We start from the raw sequence: 26,435 nt of genomic DNA, 5'->3' as shown, positions 1-26,435 counted from the left end.
CGTCAGTTTGGTGTAAACTAAAGACGTTTCCTTACCTGTCTAATTGATGAATTGGTGAGTCGTTGCTAAATTGATTTTCGGCACGCGTTTTTGGGAGCTTGTATTAAAAAAAAAAGGTAGCGGGATTCCGTAGTTGTTTGGGTTAAAGTTAATGGTAAGTAAAACACTATTTTAATTTACGCGTCAATTAATATGAAACGGAGGAAGCATATATCTAAATTCTACAGTCCTGCTCTAGATATGCACTGCACTTTAAATGGATAAAATGCACCGAAACTTATAAGAATTGGGTCGAATATATTTATGGTTACAAATTGAAAAATACATTCAACAATCAATCAATCAAATAAAGCATTAATCCCATAAGTGGAGGAATTAACAAATCTTCGATTGTCAAAACAACTCAATTTCTATCTAGGAGACAAATGCCGCCAAATTTGAAAAGTTACATCACGACTAAGCACAAGATTCTCCCTGTCCCTGACACATAGATCCTAAATTCACCAAGCTTTTAAGAACCAGTAATATGGGAAACTGTTTCAAGGCCCATGACTACTATCATCCTACAAACTCCGTAACACGAACCAAAAAAGCTGTACATGTCTAGGGTTGTAACATTGGGATAGAATAGTTCCTTCATGATTTATGGCAAAGTGAGTACTGTAAAACATAGAAAAAGGAACAGCCCAAGCCAAGCCCTTCATGATTTATGGCATCTCTGACTCAAAGCGAGTCACATGTGAAGAGAATGAGCACACCACCAACCGGCAACCAGTGGTAAAGACTTAAAGATCTTTTTTCTTCATGTAGGATTTCAAATTGCTACCACAGTTGGTAACTCTTGATATTAGGTGATCAATTTCTTCTTCTTTCTTATCATAGATGTAGAACACTACAAAGATCATTAGCATTCCTACAATGACAAAGCATAACTGCAGGTTAACTCGACAAGAGCAACAAATAGAACACAATAAACTATAAAGTGGGAATTTGATAGGTAGCTTACCAACCAAATATAACCGCTGAAAAGATATAAATCCCAATAGACTGACAATCAGAAGCATCATGACAACCTGTTTCATTTATAACAACAATTATAATGGCCAACATTCATACAATCTAAGCTTCAAATTGATAAAGCAGCAAATGAACTCATAGGAGCTTTGACAATGTCTAAAAATAAGGTTTTAACAATGGCTACAATTAATAGCAATAAAACAATTCACTTAGCTGCTATCACTACTAGATTGAAATCAAGGGTATAAAACATTATGCTTTCAGTAGCTACAGTAAAGTTCCATAATTTTCTCCAACTTATAAATAATAATTTATTGAAGAAATGTATCAATCTAAAATGTCAAAAGGAGCTTTTAGAATTATCTTCAGATTAGTATATTTATTTATTATCATTTTAATAGACACTGCTGAAAATGTGTGCCAGTACATGGCCCATTATTATCATACAGTGAAAGTACGAGTAAATATGTTGAAACTTACAGGAACAAGGGGGATTTGGAGAAATGAGACATTCAAAACTTCCCTGATCCTCTCCTTCATTGTAGAATCGAAGAGATAGAAACAACAAATGGAAAACACTAGAACAGGATGCCAAGACTTTCACAAAAGCCCGTAAGATTCCTTACAGATTGCAAACACAGCGAGCTGTCACAAAATCTAGTTTCCAGCTATGAAGCATGGGTAGATTAGTTGATCAATTAGAACAGGAAATGACTCTGTTACATATCAGTTAAGAGGCTTGAGGAAAATGGCAGAACTTAGTCAGAGGAAAAGAGAGAAAATTGCCATGTATAAAACAAAAATTAGGGAAAAGCATGAATTTGGAAAATGCCTACTTCAAAATAAACTAAAAAATCCATTTAAGTCTTTATGGTACAAAGTTTATTCCCTCCGTCACAATAATTTGCCCCATATCCCCCATTTAACTTTTAAAGAGTTTGTTTATGTGCAAGTATTTGACATTGTATTAATCAAAACACATGGACACACCATAAAGGGAATGGGAAAAGGTCAATCGGACATCCAAAATAGGTACTTGGGAAATCTTAGTGGGGATAGAGGGAGTGTAAACAAATTATCTAAGTTTTCTTGTCAAAAGAATCAGCAATCAGGAACAAACTACGTGCAGGCAAAAAAATAAATAAATAAAGTCTCTGCCTTTTGACAGCTTCCACTTTCCTCAAGTTCTCATGTTATCCTCTGCCTACTCATCTCCATCTCAATCCACTCATTCACCTCTTTATATTTAGTGATGCAGCTCATCCATGCACTCTAAGGCTATGTTCAGTTTAGCTTATTGCTTATTTCAATGACCACTTAGCTTTTTGATATCAAGGAAAAAGGATATTATAAAATATACCGAGAAATAAATAAAGAAAAGGATTTCAAGATGAATGTGGACTTGTCACTTATCAGGGTTAGGTTGGGCTGTCAACCCTTTTGAGCTCAGTGAAATAAAAATGTTTGTAGCAGTTTGATTCCAAATAGGCTCAGTTAAGGATTCTACGTGAAAAAATATACCTACTCACACATGAAACACTCTATAGGAAAAGGAAGAAAAATTATCCCAACTATTTGGATCAAAGAAGCAACTCTGCACACATTCACTTTTCTATAGATACCACCGTTCAACTTCCCATGAGATGCCTCAATCAGTGAACATACACAGTCTAGGCTTACAAGAAATATAGATCTCAATATTGAATTGCTAAATCAAGAGATGAGACCAAAGTGGGGGAATAATGTCCATCACCCAGGCTGTCTCAAAATCTGGCTACATTTTTCTTTTCTTCCCTTTTCTATTTCATAATAATTTTTGTGTATGGTATATTGGTATATTTGCATTAGCGACATAAATGCCCCAGCACTCTGATACAATGCACATTTTGCAAACATTAAAATGTAATGCAACCTCATCACTAAAAGTCAAAACTACATGGTAAATCTTACATAACAATTAGCAATGTGCCAAATGCTTGATTCACAAGAAAAACCTCACATGGATAAAGGAAGATGATCTACAAAGGATTATACCCAGATATGCTACATTTTCCTACTGTTTTTCAATGATTATACCCAAGATGTTCTCTACTTTATCATCATTACTATCTACTTTCATTTTTCTACTCAGCAACTATAAATCTCTCTTGAGTTACCTTGTAAGTGAATATTGGGCTCTTTGAATCTTAACTGATACTGATTTGCTATTGCTATCAGACATGACTGATATAATAATACCAGCATCAAATATCAATTAAGCCACACTGTCTCTCTCCAAGACTAGATTATAGTTGTAAATAAATTTACCGAACCCACATATCCTTCCCCAACTCTTATGTAATTAATGCTCTGAAACAGTTATTTGTTGCAAATTCACATATGTGCCTGACCCAAAAAGAGAAAAACATAGTCTTAACAGAAGTTCTAAACTTAGATAAGTATCACAATTGATCCCTTTCCAGTTATCCGTTAATTTAAATTATACCAAATATAGCATATACTAATATAAAATTAACCATTCCCTAAAAAAAAAAAAAAAAAAAAAAAAAAAAAAAAAAAAAAAAAAAAAAAATTTACCGAAAACACAACAAATGATGCCTCCACTTACAACAAAAGTGTAAATATGGGCTCCAGGTATCCTACCATAGAGAATATATATTACCTTAAGAAACAACATCCAATCATTGCCCCTGCAAAGCGATTTTAAGACACCAACTGCAGTATTCCACTGAGAAACAACTGAAAGAGCAGCTCTACGTGATTTCTCCTCAGAGCACTGGAAAGCAGATACAGGAACTTTCTCAACAGTACATCCAAATCTGCACAAAAGAATTTTTACTATAGACTTCCAACTAAATGATCTTCAACTCATCTATGTAATTTTATCTAGAAATTTTTTATTAAAATCAACTAATAGAAGTTGAGATACAAAAGAAGGGGAATAGATTCCGCCAATAAGCAAAACACAATAAATAATAACTCCAATCTCACAAAACATCAGAAGGGGACATGCTGGGGAAAGCTTAATGAGAATGAAACCACATTAAGCTAAACACACCACTCGCTTACAGCCTTACATAGAGTATTCAATTAAGATTCCCAGCCATGAGATTTTTTATTCTATCTGACCAAAGGCCACAATTCGATCCCTCATCTACTCTTATATCCTTCTAATAAAATCATCATATCAGCATCAAACAAATATTTGTGAATCAACATCCTAGGGGAAGGGTGAGGGGTGTTGTTCTTGACTTAGTCCAATAGGCAACCTTTAAGGAAAGTAACAAAATGCAAAATTGACTAAAAATAGAGTTGAACAGAATGCATCTTAAAGCAGCATAGCCTGAATACTTAAGACAACCAAACAGTGTCTCAGTAGTCTGCAGATCTTGCATTGGTTAAAATGTATCTTAACAACATGATGAAAGAGCTTTGCTGGGAGCTGCACTGTAAGATGGAGTAGCACATCACAAATGATTTCTTCTTTCCATAAATGGCCGAAAGAGAGAGTCAAGAATTTTTATTACTTCTAAAAACAGTGAATGGGTCATGTTTTGCTTCCTGACTGCTCTGTACAAGGGATTTCTTTACCCATAAATAAGTGTGCAAGTTATGCACAGTAAATCCAAAGTCCAAAACCATATTAGCAATACAATTAATTTGAACTCTTTTTTTAAATTCAGGTTTAGGATCAATTATAATATGGACTTTGGGTTAGAATATACTCAACAATTTGTCCGAATAAACGGTATAAGCCAAAAAAATAAAGAATAAACAAAAGAAAATTCTAAGCACAATATGAAGTACGGCAGGGATTTAAAGCATACACATGTTTACAAGTCTACTCATGTAATATTTAGTATGGACTTCAGTAGCTAAATTAATTCCACTGATATATGTTTTCAGCTGAACTAAGGAATTAGCCAAATATTTTTTAAAATTAATTATGGAAAAGAAACAACTATAAGTGCATCACCAGAACTAAAAATATTATTAGATAAAAAATGGTTTTGAACTTGTTGGGTCTTGTTCCATAATTGGAATCAATCTAAAATCCAAAGGACTTCGATTTGGATTTGCGCCTAAGAAAACTCCAATCTCAATTGTCCAATTCTACACCCCATCCTTGGATGTGGAAACCAGATTTCTCCACAAATTGAAACAGCAGGCTTCCTTTAACATTTTCCCTAACTTTAAACAGGTTAAGGGAAGAAGGGAAACTAGGAGGAAGGATGGAGTAAAGATAGTGGGAACAAACCAATCATACATTCTTTCAGGCAAATTGGCATGAATGTAGAGGAACACTGATGTCAGCAACATGAGCTTGAAAACTGTTGTAACAATGGTGTATCCAGATGCAACGAAGTTGTAGTAAATCGCAAGGAAAATAAGCAAGGTGGCTAGGCTTTGCTTTTTGTCCTTCCATAAGAGTATATCAGCAACTGCAGGAGATGCCAATATATTTTGATCAAAAAACATTTACAGTTAAAAATAGGAATTAAAAATAATATATCGCTAATAAGACAATGGAACGTCAAATAAAAGTTTCAGAAAAGTATGAATATCAGAGTATCATTTCATAAAGAAGATACCACATTATAAAATTACAAATACAGAGATACACCCAAGATCTTTTTGAGAAATTGAATAGGAATGCTTCTCCTATTATTTCCCATAGTGATTACATATTACTTATAAGAACATAAGAATTCACATGCTAAACTGATGGTGCAATGAATGGGGTAATAATATTTGAAGATAAATATTTCACCATTTCTGACAATTAAAAATGATGAAGTAAGCACAAATAGACTAAATATACAAAGAAGTTCCATTAAATATCATTAATACTGATAGTGCAGACTCTAATAGTGCCATAATATAAAGCAAACTTGAACAAGGCAATATGTTTACTCGCCTTTGAGTGGCCATTAAAGCCTTATGGTATTGGAAAAGAAAAGGGGGAAAAAACAATACACACCCCTTGGGTACATCAAATAACAGGGGTATTAAATAATGGACCTTATGTAACATAGGCCAATTTCACCTTCAATTTTAAAAACCAAATAAAACATATTGAATCTCCCCCAACCCCTACCCTCACTCCCCCCCCCCCCCCCCCCCCCAACCAGAGAAAAACCCTCCATCTTTGTCTTCATCTTCATCCTCCTCAATGTCCTCTTTAAGTCTCTTTAGCTTTCTCCATCACGAAATTCTCATGCAAAAGCCCCTTCTCTTCTTGTGTACCTTTTGAAACAATAAATTGATTACGGAGATGAGTGTAGAATCAAAAGAACACATACCAAGGTGCAATGGGGTTCAAATTCTTACCAGTGTCCCTTTATTCAGCAACTCTTCAAAAACAAGGTTTGCTTTTTCATCTTCAATGTTTTATCTCTACTTCATGGTTTTCTTTAGTAATTGTAATGTAGAAAACTTCAGAACTCAAACCTCACCCTCCTCTTTTTATTTCTATGAACTAATTGGTCACCTCACTCTGACATTTCCTTAGTTTTAAACAGAAGGGAGCAAAGATTTGGGTGGGGGTGAACAGCATACAACAAATGTGATCAAATATAGATGGTCATCATGCATCTAATTTATGCATTTTTATACATGTATTTATAAAGAGAACGATGAAAAGGGTCATTTATACCACGTGCCTCCATACTTGCTAGTTGCTACCATGGTAAAAGGGGAGGGATATATATTATATTTGCAATATTTAATTATTAAAGATTAGAGGAGGTAACATAAATAATCATCATATATTAAATAAAGCACAAGCAAAGTTTGTGATATCTCACAGGAGATTAGGCGGCTGTTTGATCGAGGGGAATCATGAAAGGGAAAGGCAATTCATATTCTTAAATCCCTTTGTGATTGGCTGGATATTTTTGAATTTTCTTTCCCGCTATCCCTTTTGGGATTCCCCATAAACCTCTACATCAAGTCCCGCTTCTTACTTGGGATTTGAGGATTACCTCATTTCCTTCTTTCCATCTCTAAAATTAGATTCTCAACTGCGTCATCATAATCCTGACCACCACCATCCTTCTATAAAACCTTAACCCCAACAATACCCAAACCATTACTTACCCACAACCCCAACCATCAAGTCCAAAACCCATTACCATCTCGACCACCAAGCCAAAATTTTGAGGGCAGATGTAAGAGTCCAAAACCCATTGCCATCCACCAACCCAAAATCTTGAGGGAAAAAATTATAGGACATGAGAGAGATAAATAATAATAATAATAATAATAATAATAATAATAATAATAATAATAATAATAATAATAATAATAATAATAATAATAATAATAATAATAATAATAATAATAATAATAATAATAATAATAATAATAATAATAATAATAATAATAATAATAATAAATAAATAAATAAATAAATAAATAAACCCAACCAAGAAATATCTAGAGCCAAGTTTTTACCAGACTAGTTTATCAAATTTTTGGGAACAAAAAAGCCCTATTTGACTCAAAAAGTTCATTTCAGTACCAAAAACTCATTTGCAATTCTTATTAAAGACTGTTCATCTTTTACCAGACTAGCTTATTAATTATCATCCTAACTCAAGGTTCAGTCCATTAATTTACCCACAGATCTGTAAGTGGCTGATGGTTTGTCTAGCCTAAGTGGCAAAGGTATTTTTGTGCCACCAGTCAAGCTATTTGACCTTTTTTTTTTTTTTTTTTGGTTTTTTTAAATACTAGCACCTAATAATCATCAGCTACTTTTAAAAACCATCAAATATTACACTTTCACTTTACTCATGTTATGGTATTTTTATTGTTATTATAATTTTAGGGTTTGGGTTTTCATATTCTATCAAAAGCTTCCATTTCCTTGACATTTTCAAGTGCAAACTTTCAAATAATGGGTTGTTATAAAATTAATACTCAAAGTTGATAGCAGATACACATAAACATAGAAAGTAGCGTATAAGAACAATAGAGGAATTAACAACTACCTCTTCCACCTCCAAGATATCTATGCACTTTAGATGGTCCATCTCTTTTAGGCTGATGTTCTACTCTCAAGTGCGAGTAGGACTCAATTGTTCTCTCAAGACCCTCCTGTGATCAAAACACAACAAAGATTACACCAATGTGTTATAAAAATTTAAAAGCCTCAACTACCAATCTAAAACCGTTCCCAAGACTGCATCTTTATTCACAAAAAAAAAAAAAAAAAAAAAAAAAAAAAAAAAAAAAAAAAAATTGATTTATTATTTCGTGAAATCAGTAGCTTGTCACAAAGTATTATATAGGAATAATTTCCAAGGTTAAAAACATCCACATAGCATCTATTGGAAACAGATCACATAAGAGCTAGAGAGTACATATAACTAAAAAAAAAAAAAAAATGGAACCTGCAGTGATACAATCGGTGTGTAGCCAAGTCGATCTTTGGCTTTTGAGCTATTAAATGTTCTGTTGCAAGAAAGGAGCCTGATTCTTGAAGGTGTCAGCTGTGGAACTTTCATACCATAAGGGGCCAATAATTTGTAAATAAGCTCCACCAAATGTGCAATAGGCATCATAATAAATGCAGGAATCTTAATTCTTGGCCTGAGAAAACACAAAATTAAACGAGTAAGATGGTTAAACTCGATTCCACAAGGAAATTCAAGCTGTACAAATCCAATGTCATAATCACAACAAAATTTTCATTATGAAGTGTGAAATGTAAACAATATAAAAGACCAATTTTTTATACCATGCTTCAAAAAAGTGGTGCGCAAAATGGAAAAAATCAACTCCCTTAATGCAAAAATTATAACTTCTCGCAATGACCAAAAGGAAGATGACTCCACTAAATCAAAAAAAACTAATAAAATAAACAAACAAACCATATAGATTTTACGAACTTTTGTTCCATAGTGTTACACTGTTACCAAACACCAAGGCAGTAACCAGAGAACTAGTGCGTTTGCGAGGTTTTTCACTTAATCTCAGAAGAGCAAAATAAACGTAATGCACAAGACATATGAGGGGTATAGCTAGAATTACATCACAACTAATAAAATAAACCAACAAAGCATATGGATGTTACAAACTTTTGATCCAAAGTGTTACACTGTTACCAAATACCAAGGCATTAACCAGAGAACTAGTGCATTTGCAAGGTTTTTCGCTTAATCCCAAAAGAGCAAAATAAATGTAATGAACCAGACATATGAGGGGTATAGCTAGAATTACATTATAAATCAGTTAAGAGGCTTGAGGAAAATGGCAAAACTTAGTCAGAGGAAAAGAGAGGAAATTGCAATGTATTAAAAAAAAAATATAGGGAAAAGCATGAATTTGGAAAATGCCTACTTCAAAATAAACTAAAAAATCCATTTTAGTCTTTTTGGTACAAAGTTTATTCCCTCCGTCACAATAAATTTGCCACATATCCCCTATTTAACTTTTAAAGAGTTGGTTTATGTGTAGGCATTTGACATTGTATTAATCAAAACACATAGACACAGCATAAAGGAAATGGGAAAAAGTCAATGGGACATCCAAAACAGATACTTGGGAAATCTTAGTGGGGACAGAGGGATTGTAAACAAATTATCTAAGTTTTCTTGTCAAAAGAATCAGCAATCAAGAACAAACTACGTGCAGGAAAAAAAGGAAAAAAAAAAAAAAAGAAAATCTGCCTTTTGACAGCTTCCACTTTCCTCGAGTTCTCATGTTATCCTCTGCCTACTCATCTCCATCATAATCCACTCACCCACCTCTTTATATTTAGTGATGCAGCTCATCCATGCACTCTAAGGCTATGTTCAGTTTAGCTTATTGCTTATTTCAGAAATGATTAGATCAAATAGACCATATCACATCATATCATATCATTATTTTATTTGCGTATACTTGCCACTAAATATCTTTGATTCCATAATATAGAAAATAAGTAAAAAATTTCAAAAGTACACTGTACTATAAATCTAATGACATATCAATTGATGATTTTTTATCTTAAGGAGAAGTGTACAAATAAGGTAAAAGTTTAGTCAATTTGGGAAATTAGATCACATCATATCTCAGATCTAAATCAGTCGCATCAGGTGAATTGAACATAGCCTAAAGTCTAATATTTTCTGTAACAACTCCTAAGGTGCAACCCCAGGGTATCATCACCTATGAGAGAAGACACAAGAAAGGACTGCAGTCCGTTGGGGCAAGAGGAATGGGACAACAGCAGCACACAAACCTTGGTGGGCAGTCACTCATTAACCAATAACTGCTGCAGGGAGTTAGGTAGAATTGTAGCAGAGCTTGGCTTTTTGTGCTTGCCTAGCTGGCTGTTTTGCTGATTGTAATAGGATTGTGTACATATAAAAAAGGGGAAGTAGGGATTAGCTCATTAGGTATTTTGTGGTAATCAAATTCTGGAGAGTAGTGGCCTGAAGCCACCTAGGAGAGCGGTGACCTAAAGCCACCATTTGTAAGAAAGTTATCATCTTTATTAATCAAGAAGCAGTCCATCTTCCATCACTTCCTTTGCTTGTTCCTTTTACTCTGTTTTTTCTTGCAGTTGGTGTGAAATACAGTCTGAGAGTAGCAGCCGAGCGTTACAAGTGGTATCAGAGCATCGGTTCTGGTGTTTTCCGGCACCGGCGACCAAAATTTGAAAAGAAAAAAAAAATGACATTAACAGCAACACAGCGTTGTGGCCAGTTAGAAGAAAGGATGGATGGGGTTGATCAGAGAATAGGAGAATTGACTGAGAGATTGAAGTCTCAAGAAGAAAATCTCAATAACCTCATCTCTAAGAGTCTTGAGGAGGCAGTGGCTAAGCTCGACGGTCGAATCAACCGGTTTCGAAAGAACTACGAAGATCAGATGACTATCAACAACAACAATCAGGCGAAGTTCTTCGAGGAACTTCGAACCTCGGTGGCAAACAACAACCAGCCACGCAAACATGGAGAAAACGACATCAACAGTGTGAACCACCACAACCACAACCGCCAGCAGTTTGAAGGTGGTGGTGGTGGTCAGTCATGGAAACACAAGAAGTTGGACGTGCCGGCTTTCGAGGGTGAGGACCCTGATGGCTGGATTCTCCATGGTGAGGAATACTTTGAGTTCTACCAGTTGAATGAGAAGCAGAAAATGGAGGCCGCCGTAGTAGCGATGGACGGAGACGCTTTGAGGTGGTTCCAATGGGAAAATAGGCGACGACCGGTGCTGAGTTGGGACAACCTCAAAACTCGGGTGTTGAAACAATTCCGGCCAGCCCACCACGGCTCTCTTCACGAGCAGTGGTTAGCGGTGAAACAAGAGACCACTGTGATGGAGTACCGAAAGAAATTCATTGCAACAGCCTCACCACTAGAAGATGTTCCAGAAAGCTTGATGATGGGCCACTTTATAAACGGGTTGAAGGAGGATATTCGGGCTGAGGTGAGGATGTTGCCTCCATTTAACCTAGAACCTGCTATGAACTTGGCGGGTCGGATCGAAGAAAGGAACCAGATAGGCGGATTGAAGAAGAATAGTACTGCGTTTGGGCTAGCACGAACTGGGCTCAATTCAGTTGGGCCAAGAGCCTCCACTAGCTGGATTAGTTCAGACTTATGGAACCCCAACACAACAGAACTCTTCGTATAAGTCATGGCCTCGAGCACCATCCGAGTCCCAAGCTTCGGTGAATGCTCCGAGAACCACCAACTCTCAAAGCCAGGGGTGGGCCGCGGCGGTTAACGGAGGCTGAACTCCAAGAAAAGAAGGCCAAGGGCCTATGCTTCAGGTGCGACAAACGATGGGGAATCGGTCATCGGTGTAAGAACAAGGAAATGAGCGTTCTCTTGCTAGCAGTGTGGAGTGGAAAGATTATGAAGTTGGTGAGTCGAGTGGCCATGGCGGAGAGGCAGAGGAAATGGCACCAGAAATTTCCTTGTGTTCGGTGGTTAGGTTGTCCAACCCTAGAAAAATGAAAATTGAGGGAAAAATCGGGGAAATGGGGGTGGTGGTTATGGTGGACCCGGGGGCCACTCATAACTTCATCTCCACCACGTTGATGGGTAAGGTGGGGGTGAGAGCTTCAGGTGAAAGGGAGTTCGGAGTGTCACTTGGGAACGGGGAGTCAGTTTGGGGAAAGGGGGTATGCAGGGGTGTGAGAGTGGTTCTAATAGGAGGGTATGTGGTGGAGGATGACTTCTTACCGTTGCAGCTGGGCAACGCTGACTTAATCTTGGGAGTACAGTGGCTGGAACGGCTAGGCCAGTCACCACCAACTGGTAGACTCACGTGATGAAATTTCAGTGTGGGGAGAGGGTTGTGACGCTAGTAGGGGATCTGCACCTTGAGCATACTCAAATCTCACTCTAGGCCATGATTAGAACATTGAGACATGAGGGAGGGGGACTGTGGTTAGAGCTGAACAAAGCGGAAGAGAAGACAGGGGAAGAAAGGGGTGATAAACCTGAGGTGCCGACGTGGATGGGTGGGCTAGTGCAAGAGTTTCCTGGTTTTCAGAAGGACTGCCACCCTTGAGAGGACACGAACACACGATCCACCTCAAGGAGGGTAGCAATCCAGTAAGTGTAAGACCATACAGGTACCCGCAATTTCAGAAAAGTGAGATTGAAAAGCTCATCCGAGAGATGTTAGAGGCTGGTTCTACCAGCCCCTTTTCTGTGCTACTCGTTAAAAAAGAAGACGGTTCCTGGAGGTTTTGCGTTATAGGGCGTTCAACCGGGAAACCATCCCGGATAAATACCCTATACCAGTGATAGACGAGCTCCTCGATGAGCTACATGGGGCTACTGTTTTTCCTAAACTCGAGCTCACGGGTTACCACCAGATCAGGGTCAAGGAGGAAGACACACAAAACAGCCTTCCGCACCCACGAAGGCCACTATGAATTTCTGGTTATGCCGTTCGGCTTAACTAACGCTCCGGCCATATTACAAGCCCTTATGAACGAGATTTTTCGCCCGTTTCTAAGAAGGTTTGTGCTCGTATTTTTCGACGATATACTCGTGTGAGGAGGCACATCTAGAGCATGTGAGGGTGGTTTAGTCTAAGTTGGCCGAATTCCAGTTGGTGGCTAACTTCAAGAAGTGCGAGTTCGGACAACAAAAGGTCGCATATTTAGGCCATACTATATCACAAGGGGTGGAGGTAGACTTGGAGAAGGTGAGAGCAATGGTGGATTGGCCAGAGCCCCGCAATCTGGTGAACTACGAGGATTTTTGGGCTTACCCGGGTACTACAGAAAATTTATACTCGGATATGCTCAAATTGCAAGGCCACTCACTGAGCAACTCAAGAAAGATAATTTCGGGTGGAGTGCTGAAGCCACTGCTGCCTTTGAAAAGCTGAAAACAGCCATGACCAGAGCTCCTGTACTCTCTATGCTTGACTTTGGGAAGGCGTTTGTTATCGAAGTTGATGCTTCAGGCTATGGTCTAGGGGCCGTACTAATGCAGGAGGGCCGCCTAATTGCTTTTTACAGCAAGCTTTTGGGGCCGAAATCACAAGCTAAGTCGATATACGAAAAAGATTGATGGCTATTTGCTTGGCCATTGAAAAATGGAAGCATTACTTGCTTGGAAGGCATTTTATTGTGAGCACGGATCAACAAAGTCTGAAATACTTGATGGAGCAACGTGAGATTGGGGCAGAATATCAGAGTTGGGTCGGGAAGTTGATAGGGCTCGATTTTGAGATTAGATTTAAGTCGGGTGCTAGTAATCGGGTGGCCGATGCTCTATCACGACGGGGAGAAGGAGATAGTCAGTTGAATGCATTAACCACTTGGCAGGTGGTGGATTGGGGTATGGTAGAAAGGGAGATAGAGGAGGATTCCAGCTTGAAGAAGATAAAACAAGGCATTGTAAATGGACAGGGAGACTACCCAGGCTTTGCAATTGATGGTGGTTGAATGAAATTCAAAGGGAGGGTAGTAATTTCAGCCGCATCAGCCCTCATTCCGAATTTGATGAAGGCGTATCATGACTCTCCAATCGGGGGGCACCAAGGAGAGACTAAGACTTATCTTAGGATGGCTGCCGAGTGGTATTGGTGGGGTATGAAACGAGATATCAGTGAGTATGTTAGGGAATGTGCAGTGTGTCAGCAAAGTAAATACTCCCAACAACAACCAGTTGGGTTGTTACAGCTGCTTCCTATACCCGAGGCGATATGGGAGGATGTGGCTATGGACTTCATTGAGGGGCTCCCACGTTCAGTCGGGGTGGACTGCATTATGGTTGTGATCGATCGACTCTCCAAGTATGTGCATTTTGTGGGACTTAAGCACCCTTTTAATGCCAAAACAGTTGCTGAAGTGTTCATCAAGGAGATAGTCCGCCTTCATGGGTTTCCGGCCTCTATAGTTTTAGATAAGGATCGTATTTTTATGAGTATATTTTGGAGAGAGTTGTTCAAGCTGCAGGGTACAATACTCAACTGAAGCACAGCCTACCATCCCCAAACCGATGGGCAGACGGAAAACATTAACAAGACGCTTGAAACTTATCTGCGTTGCTTTGTTAACAGACACCCGAAAACCTGGGCTAAGTGGCTTCATTGGGCCGAGTTCTCATATAATACCTCAGTCCATGCTACAACCGGATTTTCACCCTTCCGGGTTGTTTATGGCAGAGAGCCCCCGAAGTTGCTAAAGTTTGGAAAAGGTCAAACCCCGGTTGACAGTTTGGAAGAATGGTTGCAGGAAAAAGATCGAATGCTAGAGGATCTTCGGGTGAATTTAATGAGGGCCAAACAGAAGATGAAAGATCAGGCTGATAAAAGGAGGAGGGAGGAAGAATTTCTGGTGGGAGATAAGGTCTATCTTAAGCTGCAACCATACCGACAGCAAACTCTAGCTCGAAAGCCGTATGAGAAGCTAGCTCCAAGGTTTTATGGACCTTTTCTGGTGACTCAACGAGTAGGCAAGGTTGCTTACAAGTTGGAGCTTCCCGACACTTGCCATATCCACCCAGTCTTCCATGTATCCCAACTCAAGCGGGCTCTTGGCAACCGGGTAGCAAGTCCAACCATTCCCACACAGCTAACCAAAGAGTTGGAGTTACTAGCAGAACCTGAGGAGATCCTCGATGTTAGATCCACCAACATAAATCAGAAGCCGACCACAGAAGTCCTCGTTAAGTGGCAGAATCTGCCTGCTATGGAGGCAACCTGGGAAGATCCTGCTGCCATCACAGAGCGATTCCCTGAGTTCCACCTTGAGGACAAGGTGTGTCTTCTTGGGAGGGGAGATGTAACAACTCCTAAGGTGCAACCCCAGGGTATCATCACCTATGAGAGAAGACACAAGAAAGGACTGCAGTCCGTTGGGGCAAGAGGAATGGGACAACAGCAGCACACCAACCTTGGTGGGCAGTCACTCACTAACCAATAACTGCTGCAGGGAGTTAGGTAGAATTGTAGCAGAGCTTGGCTTTTTGTGCTTGCCTAGCTGGCTGTTTTGCTGACTGTAATAGGATTGTGTACATATAAAAAAGGGGAAGTAGGGAGTAGCTCATTAGGTATTTTGTGGTAATCAAATTCTGGAGAGTAGTGGCCTGAAGCCACCTAGGAAAGCGGTGACCTAAAGCCACCATTTGTAAGAAAGTTATCATCTTTATTAATCAAGAAGCAGTCCATCTTCCCTCACTTCCTTTGCTTGTTCCTTTTACTCTGTTTTTTCTTGCAGTTGGTGTGAAATACAGTCTGAGAGTAGTAGCCGAGCGTTACATTTTCACCCTCCAGCAGTAGCAATGTTTCGCTTCAAATTATTAGTTGTCTCAATTCACAACAATGTAAATTTTCAACAGACCCGAAAGTATTGTGCAAATGGGTTTGCAGTAATGTCAATCAAAGTTTGATTCAGGGTATAGCACGAACATTTTTATTTTATTAGAGGTATGGGTGTAATAAGAACTTTATAAAAAACTGAGCTTTTTTTTTTACGAGAGGAGGGGGAGAGATGGGGACACACGTTCATATTATATGTATTTCCAGACAGCTTACCCAAGGATTATTGTTTCCCTCCAAACTTTAACTAGTCAAAAGGCCTTTCTGCCTTTACAGAGAGTTTCGCAAACATTTTATCATACTCATTACCCAAACAAAATAAAATTATTTCAGCCAATTCTATGAAATATACTGCATACACAATGTTGCTAAAGATGGGGGTAAACTTTCCCAAAATGACAAGCCTCCTACATTGGAATCACTACAAAATTGTTAGGTTAGGTGGAATACTTGCTGGAACAAACTATCAGTGCTTAGACTCTAGAACCTATTGTGGAAGATGGGGGAAGGAGGAAATTACAGAATAATAAAAGAAAAAGAAAACAAAACTAAGGGAAGAGAGATACCTTTCATAACCTAGACCCTCAAGTATGAGTGACATGAACTCCCAAAATTTGATTGGCTCCATATTTGTAATGAAATATGCCTGCGTATCAATGATAACACTAAACCTTTTTTAATTATGGAAGGCTAAAATGGTTTCTAAAAAAAATAAAAATATAAGGATCATTAAAAGGGGTTCAATTATTATGGCCAGAAAAACTAAAAAAATCTAATCTTAGGTAAAGGGAATAGCCATATACTCCTTACAGTACAAACCATTTGTACACCGGATTGCAAACCCATGACTGGAAACATAGGACATTACACCAATGTTTATGATAAAAGTTAACAAGGAATTGGATTTTGTGATAGAAATTATATTAAATTTTGTCAAAACTGCTTGAAGACTAAAGTTGAATTTTAAATAATATATACATACACCTAACAATTGTAGATTTGTAGATACTTCCTCTGTCCCATAACTAAGTTTACATTTACATTGCGTGGAAATTATGGAGAGTGAAAAAGTAGATCAGAAAATACATTCAATAATTATTATCAAAAAAAATTAAAAAAATAAAAAGTGGGTGGGAAAGCCCAATTTTGAAGAAAAAAGTAGGGAGGAAACTTACTTAACAGAGGTTAAGTATTTGTAGGGCATCCCAAATTGGAAGATGATGTAAATTAATTATGGAACAATGGGAATAAGATACATTTTTTTTTCTTTCGGCATCCTCTACTCTAGTATTGAGTAGCATATGGGTGAAACTGTGAAAGCAAAGAATAATGCTCAAAAAATGAAAAAAAAAAATTACCTGCCCTGAAGCTTTTTCTGCAACTGTCCCTTTAGATGCTAGAGCTCGTTCAGCACATATATGGGCATGAGCAACATTTTCTACGTAGGTGAAATCATACATATTATTTCCATCTCCAATGATAAACTGTTTATGATTACATACACGAAAATGTCAGTTGCTTCTAGAAGAAAACACAAGAAGGGATCACAGCAAAGAGAGGGGGGGGGGGGGGGGAGGGATAAAAGGGCGGAACCAAAAAAAAATCAAAGGGAGTACATTGATTAGTCCAATTTCTTCCTCTTTTCTAAATTATTAGCTACTTTTGCTACTTTGGATACTTCACATAATCATATCAATTGCTACACATCCAGTTTTGGTTATTTGGTTTCTCTATCTCTCTCCCTAATCACATGTCTCTCTCTTTTTATATTTCTCTCCTATTCACATGGATTCCTAAATAAAAGTGCCTCCCCTACATGAAGTAATTAGCATCAAATGGAGGAAGTACTTATTTCCATTTCAACTCATAAGTTCATGATAGTTTATACTCCTTTCTTCACAAAAACTTTGTTATGCGTAAGGGAAAAGAAATTCCACATAGCATACTTTTAATCAATAAGTTCATACATGCTTCATTTTGGGCCAAGTGTATAGATAAGAATTGATCGTCACTTTTACTCTAACAGAAATCAGTCTTGAGCTGAACTATTTCTGTAAAATTTAAAGCCAATGGTAAATACGAATTTTGAGTAAGGTCAAGGTCAACTTGCAGTTTTGCCAAATGCATTTTTGTAGCATGTGTTTCAAATCAGATCATAATATCCATAATTAACTCTCTATTACAACATCAATTACTAATGAATATTATTAAATCTGACATGCGTGATTGACTGTTAAAATTCCTGGGAAAAAAAAAAGTTAGAGTCATATTAGTCAACAAACTTCTAAATTCTCTACTCTTTACAATATACGAAGTACTGAGTAGCACAATGAGGTAATTAAAATTATAGTATTTCCAGTATGTTCAAGATCATGTTGCCAGACTCCAATTAAACAATGATGAGGTTGAATTTATTTTTTTTATTTTTTCCGATTAGTCAGTTTACATTACAACAACAAAAAATTGCAACGTGACACCGACGAGGCTATGATAGTTATCAGAAGCATAACTTTTTCCTAAACACGCTAGAGTAGGATATCAACCTCGAAAACTTTACATCAATTTCAAATTTGATAAGCACAAATTTAAATTAAATATAGAAATGAAAAGGACAGGGTCAAGTGAGGGAGATGGGTTTTGCAGAAAGGATTTGAAGATCTATAGGCCTCCGGTTTTTAGTTTTTTTGAAAAAAAATTACCAGAAAACACGCATGAAGCAAAGTTATAACTCGAGATGATAACGACAACTATGCCTTTGCCTCATATTGGAGAATAAAATATATAATCTTTTAAACTAAACAAGGAAAAAAAAAACTCATTGATTCTAAAGAGAAAAAGAAAACATTAGCAGAGTGGACGAGCTCTTCTTTTATAGCCCGTCAAAATAAAACAAGGAAAATGTAAATCAGCAGAATGAACCAGCACTTCTCTAGTGAGTGGGGGAGCAGGATGTCAGCTTTTTCTACAAAGCAGTGAGCAAGGGAGGAGGAAGTTTCTTAAGCAGATAGAGAGAGACACTACTGAGGTGTTCCATGATGTAGATGCTATAATCAGAGATATTACACAGTTCTAGAAGACATAATTCACAATAGAGTAGGTTCAAATTTCAGAGGTTAGAGTGAGACCCCATTCCATCTCAAGTGTGTTTCACAGGAAATACTTTTTGAGGAGGGCCAGAGTTAGCTATGAAGGGGGATAAGTCTCAGGGACAGATGGGTTTACTAAGGCATTTTTCCACAATTTTTGGGGTATAATCAAAGATGATTTGCTTGGCTTTCCCCCTTTTTTTTTCTTTTTTTTTTCTTTTTTTGTGAAGTTTTCACACTTTCCTGTTGGAGTTATCAAGAACATAATTTACAATTTAATATCTTGATTCGCAATATTCACCACCGATCAATAAGTTGTTTCCCCACACTGCTTTGACAAGCAAGGAACACAGCACATGACAGCCAATCTTAAAACATTGAAACCAAGCTAAAGTTCAACTTATACAGAAACAACCTATAGGAACTCAAAAACTTTATAACATTTGTCAGCCAACATGTCTGTACATCCTGTATTTGACAGCCAACATGTCTGTACATCCTGTGCATCTATCTGTCTATATATTTGCTTGAAAAAAGCCACAAGGTAAAAGTATTTCAATTCACATGAATGTCACTTTCACTTTTGGCTATAAAACTCTCTACATTTGAAAGTATTGTAAGGACTACAAGTATAAGGATGTATACCTTAGACTTCCCAGCCCTTGCAGCATCAACTAAAGATGGAACTAGTAGCTTGTCACCAGGGCCAAAGATACCGCTTGGACGCAAAGAGCAAGTGAGAAGCCCCTTTTCACCATTTGCCTTCAAGACCAATGCCTCTCCTTCAGCTTTGGTGGCTGAATAAGAATCGTTATGCTAAAAGAACAAAAGATAAGAGATAAATTATAAATTAAAATAAAAAAGTCAGTAACTCGCACTAGGATAAAGTAGCCATAGAAATGGATAAAATAAAGTAATAAGGATTACAGCAACTACACATGAATTTGTTCAACAAACAATGCTCTGCCTTAAATATTACTCTCATTTTAGCATTATTATCAAATCTGAAACATTATTAAAACTAAGCTAGCAGGGAAAGGTGCATGCATCAAAGTTGCTGTAAGTGACCTATTAAGAATCAAGCTAGTCGTGCAATATGACTAGCATATTTCAACAACAGAGGTAACAATATTGTTTAATACCCATCAATGTTATCATCACATTGGAAACTTAATGAAAATAAGTTAGAGGTGGAAGTTGTGTGCTTCAAATTTGTTGTGACCTAACCAAGATTTGAGATGGTAGTCAGCACGATATGACTAGCATACTTTAACAACAGAGCTAATAATAGTATAGTATGTTACAAAATGCTTTAAAAAAGAGGAGAGAGAGAGATAGAACAAGTGACCTCATTCTATCTCAAAAAAGGATACCAAGTTTTCTTTTCCCCTCATAATCTAATGTTAACAATGAACAAATCTGGCAACCAAGTTTCATGTATTTATTCATACTCCCTCCGTTCCTAATAATTGTCATGGTCAACTTAGCACACATGCCAATGCACTAGTTTGACTTTAGTCATATGGTTAAATATTTTTTAAAAAATATAAATAATTTGATATTATGAAACTTTACGTTAATGCCTATTTAACAATATATTTCATGATAAAAACATATATATGTGTTACTAAAAAACGATGGTCAAAGTTATAATATAAATAGTGAAAAAAGTCAAACATGTCAATTATGTAGGAATGGAGGGAGTATATAGTTAAAATGGCCTCCCACACCTCACAAAGAGAGACAGTACTGATTTAAGTGAGGATGCAATAACATTGGATGGTAAGAAGTTTTCCATAAATGATTTTTCATGTAATTGGGACAATTGTACAGAGGGATGGAGATATTGACCAAATGTGACTCACATGATAAGGTCTGAGTGGCTCCAATGGAGAGAACAAGCAGAATATTGTCGCTATTGTGTGACTTTAGTATACCTTTAAGGTTAAGGGAGAATTCAATAGGACGGATATAAGACCAGCTATGTTATATTGGATCAGAATGTCGAGCATCATAAGAAGGATCATATAAGGAAACAAGAGTTACAAAGAACTGTTACATGTGTATGTTGTGATGGATGTGTGTACCTTATTATGAATAAAAGTAGGACAGAAGATGTTTGGACGAAAGTTGGAGAATTAATAAACGAGAATTAATTTTTGGAGCCGATGACATTGAGGGAAAAAAAGGGGAGAATGTATTGTGTTGGTTAAGGTATGTAAGAGAAAGACAAATAGATGCACAAGTAAATAGAGAGCTAGTAGTGTGGAGATCTTAGAAGAAGTTGAGAGAGACCAAAGACTTAGATGGAAGGAGTTTGGTATATATGAAGAAATTGGGTTTAGAGCATGAATATCAAGGAGGATGGCTTTATCCTCTCATTCATTCTCTCTCCTTACCCTATTTTGACACCTCATACTCTCTTTCATCCACCTCATTTCCCACTATCTCTTTCCTCTCTTTCATCCTCTTCCATTTATTTTTCCCACATCAAAGGGTATCCTCTTAATATATATTTTATACTATAAATATGGCCCCACCATCAAATTTTATCTTTGTGAAAGATTATTTGTTATTGATTTTTTTAAAGATAAAGTCTAATAATAATAATAATAATAATAACATTAATAATAATAATAATAATTAGTATTCGATAATTAGCATACATACTAAAAATTACCATACTTTACCAACATTTTGATACAATGAGATTTTTTAACAAGGGATAAGATTTTTGGTAAAATAAGGTAAGATTTTGTTATAGATAAGAGTATTTAACATAAAATATTTTTCATGTGACAAAACTTATATAAGCTTTACTTAATAGAAAATTACATTTTTTTTTTCTTTTGTAGAAACATAATATTATTACTCCAACACATAAGATTACAACATCTAATATCATTTAAAAATACATACGATTAAAATTACTACTACGTACGATTACATCTTAAGTACTATAACAAGTCTTAAACATAATGTTGTTAGCTGAAAGACAAACTCTTGATACAGAAATGAAAAGATGAAATAGTTAATACATAAAATAACAAGTACTTAACTTATATATTTAAAAAACGCTGTTACTAAACTCCTCTCTAAGCTTCTTGTACATTTCGGCTTCAAATTCACCGAGGACGGGTTTTGCCATCAATGAACGTAACATGCTGAATTTCATCTCCTCCTCCTTTTGCTTTTTCCTATCTTTGCTCCTTTTGCTTATCAAATCGATCATTCGTTCTCCTAGATCAAGCCGCTTATAACTACATTCGTCAAGAGTTGTATTGAAAGCTTCAAGGTTTATCGATGTAGAAGAATTACTACCTTCTGCACCTAAAATCTTTGATTTTTTTATACCCAGTGGCCGCTTTCTTCCGGCTCCCACACTTGGTGTTCCTGGTTCAAATCGTTTCCCACTTCCCTCGCTCTCCAAAGGAAGCTCTTGGACCATATGTGGGTCCCATTTAGGAAAATTTTACATTGTTTCAAAACAATGCATCAAAGTAAAGTGTTTTCCATGATTGAGTTTTGCATAATACTCATGGGCACGTGAAAGCGTCCCCGCCTGAGTTTCCACTTTTCGGGTGTCGTAGGATATAATCGTACGCCATAACCCATTTTGAAACCCATTTGTTGATAAAATCCCAACGTTGTTGCATGGACTTAATGGCCCGTTCTTTTATCTCTTCAAGGTTCTCTGCCCGTGCCTCTTCGTATAACTTCCTAATTGCAGCCCATAAACCGGCTGTAGTTCGTTTTGTATTTATGGTAACATTCCCACCGGCATTGATGTAGCCTAAAACAAGCGCCTTATCTTCGACTATACTCCATGCACTAGCTTTTTTATCATTGGGGTCTTCTCCATTAATGTCAACAACATCATCATCAAAATCTTCTAGATGTTGAGCTTCCCGTACATCTTCTGTTGGAGAAGTAGTGCTACTAACATTTACTCCGGAGATTGATCCATTGGTTGGGTAAAATGTTAGGACATGGGAAATAATGGGACATTTTGTGAAGATTAACTCCCATGAAATTGGTGAGGAATTTAGGATGTATAATTCAGGTTTATAGGTCTTTGGTGGCTACCAAATTATTGCAAAGCAGCTTGAAATTTTAGATTATTGAGTATACTTGGATCAAAAGGGGGAGTATTTGAATTGTATTCAAAATTTGAAAAATTCATATTTCTTCCATAATTAGGATTATTTGGATCCATCACAGAAGAAAATTTTAAAAATAGAGGAAAGAGAGGAAAAATATGAAAATTTAAAGTGCATAAAAAAGGCCAAAATTAGGTTCATTTTATAGAGGAAAAAAAAAAGTAAAGCTGTTGGTGAAATCGGTTTTTTAAAATAAGTTACCGTTTGTTATTAATTACCGTTATAAGATTTTTGTGCTAGTAAAATCATGTAACAAATATAACAAATTAAAAGATGCCACTTGTCAAGCAATGGGAGGTTGATTTAAAAATATTAACATTGCATCTTTTTTGCCATTTTGTAGTTCTGATGTTTTTGTCAGATGATTTATTTTTTCCTTTTTTTTTTTAACAAAACGTAGTCGTTTGTGTTGTTGTTTTGCTTCAAACGCTGCATTTATGCTTTTTTCTTTCATCCTCTTGGCGCAGTAGACGAGGTGCAATGTCCTTCGACAGATGAGGATTCATGAGCATCCTCCTCACCTCCAGGATCCTCAACAATAATTCCTAGCATCATAGCATCAGAGAGGATGTGTCCACGTAAGCAAAAACCACCTTCAAGAGAATTGATATCCTCTCCAATATTCATGCTCTTACAAGAGCATATAGCCCTGGATAATAGAATAAAGGGCATTGAGGGAAATGATCTTAACCACTACAAAAGATAAATTCTTGATTCACGATGTCAAGTAGTCAACCCTAACCTATTATTGGGATTGACTCTGATATTATTGTTATTGTTGTTGTTGTAGTATTATATGAACTTAGATAGTTTTACAACGATAAAAGAATTTTTACCTATCTTCCCCTAAAGATACTTATATTTTGCAAAATGACAAACTTCTTAACTTGGGGCCTCATAATGGTTGCAAGATTGGATACAAACTAAACTTTCAAATGACAATGCCAAATAAAAATTCATTCCATATACACTATCCAGTATCCACTACATAGTACATTGGCAAAATTTCTACCACGAACTAATTTTCCAAACACCATTCGAGTTAAAATATGGCGGAAAAAAAAAAGGGAAATTGACGTCCTACAATTAAGCATGCAATTACTAAATAGGATAAGAGAATTAATTCCTTCATTGTACGAGTTGGTAGTACTAGAGGACAATTAAGATCCGGGATAGTAGAGTTTGGATAAAAGAAAACACCAAGTCCCAAAAGACATCATAGTTGGCAGCTATATGGATGATTTTAGGTTTACTCCTAAATGCTTAATTATACTATATAATTAACCTAGGTATTATGTAATAAATACATAATACACAAGAGAAGAAAACTAAAACTTTGCCCATATATCCAATCCCCCTTCTCAATAAAAGTTAAGAGAGTGACTTTAACTTCCTTTCGTTCTAGCAAACATTGGAATCTGATATCATATTCATGGATTAAATAGAGGAGGAACAAATGAAGCTCTTGATCTATAAAGGAGAATAATGTAAACCTAATGGAAAGCAGACATAAAGGGTTTTTATTTTATACTTATTATGTGATTTGTATAATTAATATGCTTGGGATCCTGTTTAGATGTTACGAAAACTCTACATAAACATTGTAAAATCAATATACAAATAAAAGTGTCAGGTTGCTCCAAATTCTCAAAGTAACCTCCAAATAACTATCTACCCCCACTATGTTCCCCAATAACTATCAAACATTACCTATTTTGGCAAAGGATATATCCCATGAATTAGCACTAATACATTCTAGTAGAAAGAAAATATTTTTGATAAATGACAAACTAGAATTTGCAATTCATAGAAAGTATATACAGAGATTAGAATGAAGAGATTGGTACCTTGACTGGGTAGGATAAAGACTCATCTGCATTAATAACCCCACGTACCCCATCAAAGACAACACTGGCAGAGCTAGTATATATCAATCTCTTTACTTGCATCTCAACACATGCCTCAATCACATTTCTTGTTCCTGCCATAGGAATATATTCGTAAGCATAGTATTAAATCTACTTTTTATTAGCGATACTCTGACAAGTATGCAGCTATGACTTCCAATGCAAATACTTGTATATGCAACTAATAAAGTTCACCTTCAACATTGACAGAGTGATGGAGATTGTAATTGTTAATAGAAGAATCCGGAGCCGCCATATGAAAGACAACATCAGCTCCATGACAGGCTGCAATACAATAAACAATGTCTAACATTAGCTATCCTATACATCCTGAAAATTGACTGTGATTCCGAATCAAGCAACCTAACGAAAGTGATGCGAAAGTGTACAAATAAAAAGAAAATGGTAAGCAATGCTACCCTTAAGCACTTGACCCTTGTCTCTGAGATCAGCAGATACATACTGAGCACGACCGGACGACAAAGCCTTGCCAAGGGTTCCCTCCTCCTCATAAGCATCAAGCTTAATAGATGGACCCAAATCGGCTATTCGCACACAAAACATTTCGTATCGAATCAGCATTTCGACTAAATGCCGGGCTGCAAACCCTCTTCCTCCGGTAACCACACACCATCTCTCTTGACTTGTCATAAGTGAAATTCAACTACAACTACTCACGTCCAATTGCATCAATATTATGCAAACAACTCAATAATTTACAATGTTAACATACAAATTAGGTGAAAATAACAACAATTAATTCGCCCATTATAATCTTATGGTAATTATAACCAATAGTTCAATGATCTAACATAGAAGATCCCTAAGCTGAGGATTTAATCAAGGATTAACACTAGATTGTGAAATTGGTATGCGATTGATTGAAAACAAAGATCATACCTCGGAAGCTGCTTCAATGGAGAGGAGATGGGAATTGAGAGTACGCTTCAATGGAGGAGAGAGATTGTGGGATGCATGACGCAGCATACAAGTGGAAAAGCTCCAAAATAATAATTTGTTAAACAAAAAAAAATTCATCAATGGCTATCATCGAACATCATCTTCGCCCTTCAATCTCAACCGTTCGATCTCATTAAATATCATGTGCATAGCTCGTGAAATGGTTCGGTCAAACCGAGGGTAGGTTCGGCCGAACTATGGGTTAGTTCGGTCGAACCATGGGTAGAGGTGTCAATTCGGATAACCGGATGGAGTTTGGGTCGGGTCTGTTCGGATCGGATATGTTCGGGTCGGATATGTTCGGATTAAAATTATCCTTTGAACTCGGATCGGGTCGGATCGGATCAAATTCGGGTCGGGTCAAATTCGGGTCATGGTCTATCGAGTCCGGGTCGGATATGGGTCGGGTCAACTCCAGATCGGTTCACTTTCGGTTCGGATAAATTTGGATCGGGTTCAAAACGGGTTTAACCGGATAACTTCGGATCGGATGAATTTGGGTCGGGTTGATTTCGGTT

At 36.9% G+C, this 26,435-nt stretch overlaps 1 protein-coding gene across 1 annotated transcript; it reads right to left on the bottom strand.

Moving 5' to 3' along the window:
- Window positions 1–342: 342 nt before the first annotated feature.
- LOC145586350 (3beta-hydroxysteroid-dehydrogenase/decarboxylase-like) lies at window positions 343–25,968 on the bottom strand. The gene is made up of 13 exons (XM_081643158.1): window positions 25,858–25,968; window positions 25,377–25,627; window positions 25,153–25,242; window positions 24,898–25,031; window positions 19,536–19,706; window positions 17,163–17,288; window positions 16,371–16,450; window positions 8,415–8,613; window positions 8,013–8,118; window positions 5,285–5,459; window positions 3,680–3,836; window positions 1,007–1,073; window positions 343–913 (listed from the first exon to the last, which is right to left on the bottom strand). The coding sequence occupies exons 2-13, from the start codon at window positions 25,606–25,608 to the stop codon at window positions 786–788; spliced, it is 1,665 nt and encodes a 554-aa protein (XP_081499284.1). The 5' UTR covers window positions 25,609–25,627; window positions 25,858–25,968; the 3' UTR covers window positions 343–785.
- Window positions 25,969–26,435: the final 467 nt, after the last annotated feature.

Source organism: Chenopodium album, chromosome 16 (genome assembly GCF_948465745.1).
Source record: "Chenopodium album chromosome 16, dcCheAlbu1.1, whole genome shotgun sequence".
NCBI lineage: Eukaryota > Viridiplantae > Streptophyta > Magnoliopsida > Caryophyllales > Amaranthaceae > Chenopodium > Chenopodium album.
This window is presented reverse-complemented; position numbering and strand designations above follow the sequence as displayed.

What these genes read in the sequence shown, in the direction of transcription:
- LOC145586350 (XM_081643158.1), bottom strand. Translation starts at nt 25,608, where the DNA reads ATGACAAGTCAAGAGAGATGGTGTGTGGTTACCGGAGGAAGAGGGTTT. An exon ending in CAAGGGTCAAGTGCTTAAGG is followed by an intron (nt 25,243 to 25,376) that starts GTAGCATTGCTT and finishes ATTGTATTGCAG; the next exon opens with CCTGTCATGGAGCTGATGTT. An exon ending in CACCGATTGTATCACTGCAG is followed by an intron (nt 8,119 to 8,414) that starts GTTCCATTTTTT and finishes TTTTGATCACAG; the next exon opens with GAGGGTCTTGAGAGAACAAT.